The sequence below is a fragment of the Phoca vitulina genome, unplaced genomic scaffold (assembly GCF_004348235.1).
Source record: "Phoca vitulina isolate PV1807 unplaced genomic scaffold, GSC_HSeal_1.0 scaffold26, whole genome shotgun sequence".
Taxonomy (NCBI): Eukaryota; Metazoa; Chordata; class Mammalia; order Carnivora; family Phocidae; genus Phoca; species Phoca vitulina.
The window spans coordinates 22,392,345-22,403,133 of record NW_022589729.1 but is presented as its reverse complement, the minus strand read 5'-3'; the positions used below and the strand labels follow the sequence as shown (position 1 = coordinate 22,403,133).

The 10,789-nt window shown below is 55.4% G+C and overlaps 1 protein-coding gene across 1 annotated transcript in view; it reads right to left on the bottom strand.

The window, feature by feature from the left end:
• LAD1 (ladinin 1) overlaps positions 1-9,518 on the bottom strand; it is a 22,106-nt gene extending 12,588 nt beyond the window's left edge. The window contains exon 1 of the mRNA XM_032422484.1: positions 9,419-9,518. Within this exon, the coding sequence (XP_032278375.1) occupies positions 9,419-9,456 (38 nt within the window). The 5' untranslated portion in view covers positions 9,457-9,518. The remainder of the gene's footprint in view (positions 1-9,418) is intronic.
• Between the last annotated feature and the right edge of the window lie 1,271 nt (positions 9,519-10,789).

The window sequence follows — 10,789 nt, the reverse complement described above, 5'->3', positions numbered from 1 at the left end:
AATGGGGGAGAGGGTCAGTGCAGACCAGGCCAGATCCCTGGATCCCTGCATCCCCATCCCCCAGAGCCAAACCCCTGCAGGGCTGGGGGAAAAGAGCAAACACCCTCTAGGCCTGGGCTGTGTGTGAGAGAACCGTACTGGAACCAGGGCTGGGCTGAACTGGGACGTGCTGTAAGATACACATGTATCCCCAAGACCTGATATGAAAAACAGACTGTAAAATATCTCATTAATAATTCTGCATATTGGTTACATGTTGAAATGATAATATTTTGGATATACTGGGGAAATGAGATATAATATTTTGGATATACTGGGGAAATGAGATATAGTATTAAAATTCATCGCCTGTTTCTTTTTACTTTCTTAGTATGTCATCTATAGGAAATTGACAATTTTAGAGGCGCCTGGGTGGCTCAATCTGTTAAGCGTCTGCCTTCCGCTCAGGTCATGATCCAGGGTCCTGGGATGGGAGCCCCACGTCGGGCTCCCCGCTGGTGGGGAGCCTGCTTCTCCATCTCCCTCTGCCGCTCCCCCCATTTATGCTTTCTCTCTCGCCAATAAATAAAATCTTTTTAAAAACTGACAATTTTAAATGTGGTTCAAATTTGTGGTTCACATTACATATGTATTAAATTTCAGCTAAAGACAGTAAAAGCATTTGGACGGAACCAGGGTTTCTCATCCTGGGCTCACTGACGTTTCAGCTAGATAACTCCCTGTGCAGGGGCTCTGCTGAATTATAGGGGTTGAACAGCACCCCTGACCTCTACCCACCTGACGCCTTAGCACCAGCTCCCAGTTGTGACAACCAAAAATGTCTCCTGACTTTGCCATGTCCCTCGGGGTGGGGGGTGGGGGGGTTCCAACACAGATGACAACCACTGGGTTAGACTTCTAGAATCCAGAGTGAGAATGTGGGGCCTCCCTCTCTAGGAGGGACTACGAACATGAGAGGCTGGGCATGGTTCTGCCTGAAGGAGATGGATACACTTGACAAGTTCCTTTTTCTTTTTGGTCTTGGATTCTTAGATAACATCGATCAATGGACAATCACAGAGAAACTTTCTCAGAGTTTCTCAACAACCCATGGGATTTCTCAGCTGCTCAGAAGGGAAGCCCCACAGACAAGACCAATTACACCTGGAAAAGATTTCAGTATCAGCCTCCCTTCTCAGGAGCTCTTTGAGCCTCTCTCACCTTCTAGAACCAGCTTTCATTTGTCAGGGAGCAAGGGGACTCCATACACTCTACTTTGGGTTCCTGCCCCCCAATCACTCTCACAACCAGTCACCCACCTGTCCATCTCCTTCCTCACTCACTGCCTACCCACCCAGCCACCTGTCTATCCAAACACCCATCAACTCAGTCACCCCCCATTTCCCTGCCCAATCATCTTTTTTTTATTTTATTTTTTTTAAGATTTACTTATTTGAGAGAGACAGAGAGCAAGCGAGCACAGGGAGGGGCAGACAGGGAGGGAGAGAGACAAGCAGACTCTACACTGAGCGTGGAGCCTGACTCAGGGCTCGATCCCGGGACCCTGAGATCATGACCTGAGCCGAAACCAAGAGTCAGACGCTCAACCAACTGAGCCACCCAGGTGCCCCCCATCAATCGTCTTTAGCTACCTGCCCTTTCATCCTCCCACCCACCTCACTGCCAGCCCTCCCCACCTTCCATCCACCCACCCTTCCATCCCAACCAAAGAGCAGATACATCATTGCTAAGCAACTGCAATGGACCAGCAAGTCAGGAACTGGGGGATTCATAGAACAAGCAGGATCCCTACCCTAAAGATACCTCTATCTAGAAAGACATGTATCATATGACCTCACTGATATGAGGAATTCTTAATCTCAGGAAACAAACTGAGGGTTGCTGGACTGGGGGGTGGGGTGGGAGGGATGGGGTGACTGGGTGATAGACACTGGGGAGGGTATGTGCTCTGGTAAGCGCTGTGAATTGTGCAAGACTGTTGAATCTCAGATCTGTACCTCTGAAACAAATAATACATTATATGTTAAGAAAAAAAAAAAAAGAAGAAGATAGCAGGAGGGGAAGAATGAAGGGGGGGTAATCGGAGGGGGAGATGAACCATGAGAGACAATGGACTCTGAAAAACAAACTGAGGGTTCTGGAGGGGAGGGGGGAGCGAGGATGGGTTAGCCCAGTGATGGGTATTAAAGAGGGCACGTTCTGCATGGAGCACTGGGTGTTATACACAAACAATGAATCATGGAACACTACATCAAAAACTAATGATGTAATGTATGGGGATTAACATAACAATAAAAAATTTTTAAAAAGATACCTCTATCTAGTGAGAAAGAGAACCATGTCCACCAATAACTCCCCCAACCAAAGCACAGAAATTGCTCTGCAGGAGAGAGGATGATTACTGTTAAGGCAAGATTATCAAGAAAGGCTCAAGGATGAGACTGACCCTGGCTGGGTCTCCCTGGGTGAACAGGATTTCAAAAGAGGTGACAGGGGGCTGGGGAGAAACCGGTAGGCCAGGCAGAAGGGAGGGCCTGCGCAAGCCTGAGGTCAGAGGGAGGACGTTTGTTGGGACAGGAGGATGTGCTTCACCCAGCGCCCTGGGAGAAAGTTTGGGCTGGAAATAGCACACCGTAAGTCAGCAGAGTGGGCCCTCTCTGGAGCCTTCCTATGACTCTCCCAGTACTACCTAGGGCCCTACAGATAGGAAGAGTCTGGAAAAAGTCTCTTCTTCCCTCCCAGAGTTACTGTAAGGCCATCCCTCTGCCACCGTCAGGTGTCAAACCTGCTTTCCCAGCCTGTCCTGTGGCCCAGCCCTATTCCTCCTGGGCCTCTTCCCCTCCTGCAGGGTATCGCCATGCAACCAAGCCTCAATTTAAGGAACAGACATGTTTCTGGGAAAAAATAATCATGCAAACCCACGGATTTTACAAACAGAATTACATATGAAATGCATCTATGGAGGCTCCAAGGAAAGATTCTCCAGGCAGCCTCTCATAAGGCAGTCTACTCCCCCTGCCCTTGCGTACATCCCTGTCTGTCCTCTTCGCCAGTTTTCCTTCCTAAAATGAGGAGGATGAGCCACACAATGGCTCCAATCTGTTTTTCTAAGCCCAACATCATGTTGATCCAACATCCACCAAACAAATATTTTTTGAGCACCAACTACGTGCCAGACACAGTTCCAGGCATTGGGATGCAGCAGGGGAGGAGTGCATAGTGCAGGGGGTGTGGGGGTGTGGTCAGCGAGCCAGGAAATGAGTGCACGAACAAAACGATGTCAGGAAGTGACCCGAGGACAACAGAACCAGGTAAAGGGTAATGTGAGAGAAGGTGACCGGGACGGGAGGCCTCTCCGAGAGCTCTGAGGAGGAGCCCGGATCTGGTGGCAGGGTGTCCCAGGAGGAGGACACCGCAAGTGTAAAGCCCCGGGTGTGACGGCTGGGCGTTAGGGGAAGGGGGGGCTGGAGCCACAGCGTGGCCCACAGGGAGCTAGGACAGGGAGGAGAGGCCAGAGAAAAGGGCCTCGTGGACCAGGGAAAGAATGTGGGTTTTACTCAAGTATGCTGGAGAGCCACTGGATAGTTTCACATAGAGGAGTGACATGATAAAATTTGTTACTATTATTATTTAATCTCTCTGGCCACTGAAGGAAGAAGAATTGAGGGTGGCAGGGGGAGGGGGAGATAGGGGCCCCCGTCAGGAGGCTCCTGCCATGGCCCAGGTGAGAGCCATGCTGGCCTGAACTGTGGTGGTGACAGAGAGAAGGAAAGAGGGATGGACTGGGAACACATCTTGTAGATAGAGCCAAGGGGAGATGGGCTGGATGGGGATGAAGGCAGAGACAAAGAGAAGAAAGAAGGAAGACTCCTAGATTTTTGGCGTGAGAAATTCCTGGTGCTGTTAGTAAGATGGGAAAGATGGGGGGAGGGGAGTTTGGGGAGATGGTGGCCGGCAGTGGGGGGCAGGGGGAGGAAAAGTTCCGTTTCTGGCTATTGAGGGTGAGGAGAAGACACCAGTGCAAAGGAGACCAAGGCCCTGAGCCGGGGAGATCAGAGGAAAATCAGGGCGGAGTGTGAACCTGGAGGCAGGAATGAGGTCCTGTCCAAGGCCAATTGGTGGGGGGGGGAGACCAGCACAGAGTAGTGAGCAGGGGTGCTGGTCCCAGAGCCAAGCCGGACTCGCAAGGGGAGAATGGGAGTCAAGAACGAGGAACCGGGGAGGACCAGCAACTCTTTGGAGAAGTTTTCCTCAGAAGAAAAGCAAATAAACTGGGACAGTAGCTAGAGCAGAATGGACTCAAGGAATGGTTTTGTAATTGAGGTAGAATTCATATACAATAGACACACATCAAGTTTTGTTTTCTTTTTAAAAATGGGGAAATGAAGGAAAGTGGAGAGGGTTTGAGAAGTCTGAAAACAAAGTGTGAAGATGTTGTCCTGCAGGGAGAGGAGAGCCCGCAGGAGAGGGTGTCTCTCATCTCTAGCACCCACTATGGGGCCCGGCACTAAGTGCCAACGAATGTGGAATGAACCAGTGTGACTGTCAACTTTCAGATGTGAGGGCTCTCCTCCTCCCTGGGGAATCGCGAAACGTCTGTCTTGACAAGGATGAGCATTAAGGGGGGTACAAATTCTGAGCTTCCCCAAAGACAATCCGCCCATCTGTTACGAGCCGGGCTCTGACTCCTGACCACTCCTCAGCTAAAGTTGGCTCATGAGAGATCATCAGTTCATGTGTGTGAATGAGTGAATGAATGATTGACTAATCTTCAAATACACAGAGCTCACAGGGGTCATGTGAGGGCCTATGGGAATCATGTTTAAATTCTGTGGTCAAGGCCATGGGACTCTGACTGGAGCCCTTCTCCACCAGACTTGGAAATGCCAGCTTCAGCTGGCTTTCATCTAAGGCCATGTTTTCATCTCTCACCTTCTCTGGACTTACTCCCTCCCCCTGTGTCCAATTTGGGACCAGTTCTTGCCCTCCAAAGTTGAGGAATCCATACACTGGGGAAAGGGCCCCCACAAAGCCAGAAGCTCCTCTCCCCTGACCACACCCAGCTGGGCTGGGCTGGAGCCTCCAGGATTCCTCGGTCCTGAGCAACCCCGTTCCCACACACACTCCTCTCAGCCCTGGGGGAAGCAGCTTATTTGTTTATCCTCCAGTGGGGCCATATATGGAGTGTGATCTGCCAGAGCCTTGTCTCTTCGGAAATGACTCACCCCCCCTTGTTCCCCAGGCCAGCCCTAGCCCTAAGGGGTCTTCAGGGCTGGAACTGCAGGAGGTGCGGCCCAGGTGTCCTTGAATGTCCACCAGCTTTATGCCACAACCCCACAATCCCCCAAGATGACTTGGTCACTCCCCTGCTGCTCAGGAATCATGGGGCTGCCTTCAACCCCTGGCAGAACATGAATCACTTCACCTTCACCACCTTTACCACCACCTCACCCTGGGGAAGAAACGTTATTGCCATTAACTCTTGCTTATAGGGGCGCCTGGGTGGCTCAGTCGTTAAGCGTCTGCCTTCGGCTCGAGTCATGATCCCAGGGTCCTGGGATCGAGCCCCGCATCGGGCTCCCTGCTCGGCGGGAAGCCTGCTTCTCCCTCTCCCGCTCCCCCTGCTTGTGTTCCCTCTCTTGCTGTGTCTCTCTCTGTCAAATAAATAAAGTCTTTAAAAAAAAAAAAAAAAAACTCTTGCTTATAAGATGAGGAAATGGACAGAATTGGGGGTGGAAGGGGGGAAGGAGGGGCAAGGGTCAGTTTTCAAGGGGAAACCCAGCAGGTGCAACTGTTGAAATCCCCATAATAAATATATGATAAGTAAGGGCGTTAGAAAGGTGCTTAACGTTCAGTAGCACACAAATATTAGTTGAATATGGTAAATAATAATAAGTCAATAAATAAAGGAATCAAGAAGTGAGAGTACTAACACCTAAGTGCTTACTATAATGCCAGGCACCGTTCTTAGTATTTTACAAAGAACGTGGACATTAAACTTCACAACAACCCCGTGAGGTAAGGTGGTGTTATCCCCATTTCACAGATGAGGAAATGGAAGGTCACTGGGGCTAGTAACTTTCCCAAGATAGCACAATTAATCAAAAGAAAAAAAATAAGATTCCATGCCAGATCAGCTTCTCAAAAGCCTGTACCCTTAACCACAATACCAGATGCCAGAAGAGGAGGTCCGAGGAGGGCTGCCCCTAAGCCAGAGTGAGTCCCCACCTTCTTGACAGCCTGTCAGTGTATGTTCAGAGGAAGAAGCTGGGGAGCCTGGGAGGGCCTCTGACCATGTGGGATTCTCCACCCCAGGGCAGGCCAGAGCTCATGGTGCAGCCTGGGAGAGCAGAGGTTTTGGGGAAGCCCCATGGCCAGCGCATTGACCAGAGCCAGGCCCAGGACGGAACCTGGGTCCCACCATCTGGGAGTCCCAGCCACTCTCCCCAGCTGATGCCACAGCCTTAGGCAGCCGCCCCACCACTCCCTCCTTCCCGACAATTCTTTCCTCTACCTCCTGCCCTTCACTTGGGGACAACATCCCTCTCTTCCCCTCCATGTACGGCCACTATCCTCCCCAATACGTCACTCACACCACTGCTTTCAGCTGCTTAACAGATAGAAGTTAGATCTAAGGAAGAACCTCCCTGCGGGAGACCTCAAAACAAGCTCAAAAAACAGATCAAGCCTCAGCTGCTCTGGTTAAATAGGGGAAGGGTGGGAAGTCTGCCCCAGAAACATCTGTAGAACCCTGGGCCTCAAGGAGCAGGATTTGCAACTCTTTGAAGGAAAGAACAGACAGCTGGGAGGCCCAGCTCTGACTGGCCTTATGACCTTGGGCCAGTCTTCAACCCCTAGGGAAGACAGGTCTCGGGCTGCCCTTCTGCACAAGGAGGGGTCACCACGGGCAGTCACGGAAGTCCCTTCCAGCCCTGATGGGCTAGGGAGAGGTGTCAGGGGAGGACGGAGAGCCGTGCTGGGAGGTGGGAGACCTGCTCAAGGCCTAGGCAGGGAAATGATTAACCACTGGCAGCTCAGTCCCAGGCACTCTCAGACCCACCCCTCACCCCCTGCAGACAGGCCCAGCCCAGCCTCACCCGTCACCTGGCCAGCCCCGGGAGGAAAGGACAAGGCCACGGACCAGGGCACCCTGCCAACCAGCTCGCCACCGCCCCCATCCCAGGGCTGGAGCATCTGAATGTCTACTTCACACCAAGGATGGGTGGCAGGCTGGCCCTCCGCTCCCCACCTGGACCCTGCCTGGAGCCACACCGGTCACACCCTCATCACAGGTTGACAGTGACTCACAGCCCTTTCCCTCCTGCCCGCTGAGGCTTGTTGTTCAGCCGGGGAGCAGAGCGGGAGCGGACCTCCGCTCCAGGCGCCTCATCAGAGTGACGGCTGGTACCAGCTGGGTCTGCCCACGGGGCTCTGCGCGGGCTGGGGCTGGCAGGGAGGGCAGGCCAGGGGCTCCTGTGGCAGGACTGGTTCCCCAGGGCGTTCCTGGCACTCACCCTGGGCATCCCGTGGGAACCCGGCCCCACCCCTGCAGCCACATGTCCATCTGAGCAGTGGACAAGCTAAGACCAGACCCTGCTCCCATTTTTAAAGTTCTCGTGCTCCAGCTGCCCACCCACCACACACACACACACACACACACACCCTATACATATCCAGGCACGCTCTCAGACACAAAATCACATATATCCCACCAGTCGGTGAGGTCCTGATGAAGTAGCGTGTGGTTTGCATTTTTCACCCAACGCACTATACTGAGATCTTCAATAAACGTTCACACCAAACATACTGAGACTCCTACAGCCCAAACTCAGCAACGTAAGAACCTGCTACTCACACAGATATCTCCATACTACACAGGCCATAAACACACTCACCCACACATACACCTGCACGCACCCATGTAAGCACACATCCACGGGCACAGATATGCCCTCACCTGGGAGCAAAGACACTCCCACATCAACCCCCAGGCACAATGACCCCCGTGCAGAGTACAAGGTCTGGACCCCCAAGCTCCACCCTCAGCACAGACCTTCCCCGGGGTGTGCCCAACCTCCCGGGCAGCCTAGATTCCTTTTCCCGGGGCACTGAGTTCCTTCCATTCTCGGGGCTTACCTTATCCCCTCTCTAGAACCCTTGGGCCCCGCCACATGGGGGGTTACTAGGCAACTGTGCTTCAGAGCATGTGAGGTCCTGAGGGTCTGAGGTGGGCCCCCAGCCCTCGGGAGGATGAGACTGAGACACGAGAGAAGCTGTAGAGCCCTTCTGGAGGGAGGCGAAGGAGATCCTAGAACACTGGAGAATGCCTGAAAGCCACCTTAATGGGGAAGGCCTGGGGAGGGTGCTGGTCTGCTCTGCAGAGAGAACCCTGGCCTCAGTATCCAAATGCCCACCTGGGAAGGGCAAAAAGGACAATTTCTACTTGGCTTAACCCTATGGGATCAAAGGAGTAGGAATCCAGCTCTGAGCTACTACACGGGCCTCAGTTTCTTCAAGGGCAAGAAGGGGGTAGACGGCAGGGAGAGTGGGGGGTCAAGAGATGAAGATGCTGGTGTGAACACTTCTGAGGGGAGGTGCCCCGTAGCTCCAAGAGGAGTCACCAGGGTCACCAGCCACAGTGAGGGGTGCTGCCTCCAGGACAACCCTCCAACATCCCAGGCTTATCTAACCCTGACAGGATGTCCAGCAGGCAAGGATAAGATACCCAGTGTCCTGACCCTGTGACAGACGAGCCTACAAAAAAAGACTGAAGCACAGAGGGGGACAGCAACTATCTTGAGGTCGCCCAGCCCAGACACCACCCCAAAATGCCACACTCTGAATTTGAGCCTCATTAGTGGGAGGGGGCTCTGTTGCCCAATGGTCTCTATTCCCTGATCCCTGTTCTTCTGACCCTCCAGGGAGAGAGTGCTGTCCCCACCCCTCTTCCCCAAGAGGGGGTGAGGGATACCTCCCCAGGGGCCCACTCTCCTAGTCTCTACCAGAGAAACATGGCAGCGGGGGAGGCCTCTCTGGGAGCGAGGCTTGGCGGTAACTCTTGAACACCTCCCCAGTCCCCCCAAATGTTCCCTCCACCCCGCAGGGGGTCATGGGGGGGCCTCTCCAGGCCGGGGACCAGCCTCCCCCAAGCACCCTGTGTGTGGCCTCAGTCCCCGAGAGGAGGAAAGGAAACCGTGGGGGAGCGAGAACATCCGCCCTGCCCCGTCACCTAAGAGCTCCCCACTTTGGCCCCAGTGGCTGCCACCACCCCCACCCCCCCAACCCCCAACCCCGCCCGACTACAGCAGCAGCAGGACCCAGGCTCGGAGCCCGGCTCCCGGGGACGGGAAGGGGGCCGACGCCGCGGCGGGGAGAGGAGAGCCCGGTGCGGCTCCCCGGGGCCGGCCGCGGCGCTCACCTGGACAGCGCCGACCAGTCCTTCCTGCTGACAGCCATGCCGCCGAGCCCGCGGCCGCCGAGTGCGCGTGCAGGGCCGGGCGGCCGCCGCCTCACCTGAGCGCCCCTCCCCCGCCGCCCGGCCCAGGTAAGGTCACATGGCCGCTAATCTCAGCCCGCCCGGCCCGCCGCGCTCGCACCCGCCGCCCCGAGCGGCCCCCGGGGTGTGGGCGGCCCCGCACAAAGCCGCATTGATCTCCGCCCCGGCCGGCCCGACCGCGCGCCTGCGAGCGCCGGCTAGCTGTCCGACCGGCCGCCGGACGGACCGACGGACGCCCAGGCCGGCGCGGGGTCGATCGGCCGCCGACAGCGAGGGCGGGGGACTTCCTGCTCAGAACCAGTCCGACCAGCTCGGCGCTGAGCCGCCTCCTCTCGCGGGGGCCGGGGTGCCGGGGAGTGGGGCGGCGGGCGGGGACCCGACGATCGGGGTCGGGCCGAGCTCGCTGCGGGTAAACCGGCTTAGCCCGGAGAAGCCCAAGAGCAGAAGCCGAGCGGGAGAGTTAGAGCAGGTACCGTGACCTCGGGTCCGGGACCCGAGCACCGGCTCCCGGGCCTGCAGCGCCCGCCGCGGCCCTCCGCCCCTAAGAGGCCCCGAGAGATGAGCCGGGCAGGGTTTTCGCTGAGCCGCCAGCAAAACCACAGAACGCGCCCCGTGTAAAGCCAGCCTCCCCCCAGACGAGATTCTTAGATTCAGTTCAGTAAACGTTTGAGAGCCCGCAGTTCGGAAAATGCAATGATGTCAAAGGCACTGTCCTGGCTTTGCTGGTGCTGGTCTTTGGGCTGGAGCGGCGGGCTGTGTAACAGGGCAGAGGAAGCTCAGCTTCTCCCCGGGAAGGAATGAACACGATCACCGGGACTGGGATGCTGAAGGCCGCTCGGGCACCAGCAGCAGCACCTGGCTCCCTTAAAGGGTGCCGCTGGGCGGGTGGGTGCCAGGGGCTCTCTATCCAGGAACCAGTCTCGGATGGGCTGAGAGACGGCCAGTCACTGAGCATGGAGACTCTGATCTCCCCTGATGGATCAGAACTGCAAGGTCAGCAGCAGCAGTTCCTGCTCTGAGAGGGATGGGTCGCAGCCCCAGGCACCAGGAGGAGGAGGAGGAGGAGGAGGAGGGGAGGCAGAACTGCCAGCATTCTGGCCTTGCTCCCCAGCCTGGCCTCCCTTTGGCACTGATCCAGGACTGATGGTCTCCACTGTGCCCTCCGGCTCTGAGATCTGAGTGTGATGAGCAAGCCAGTTGCTGAGCAGAAGCCTGGAAACACAGACACACAGCTAAGGCATCTCCTTCCCCAAAAGGCCCCCTCCTCCAGGGAGCCTTTCTTCTTGGCCTAGG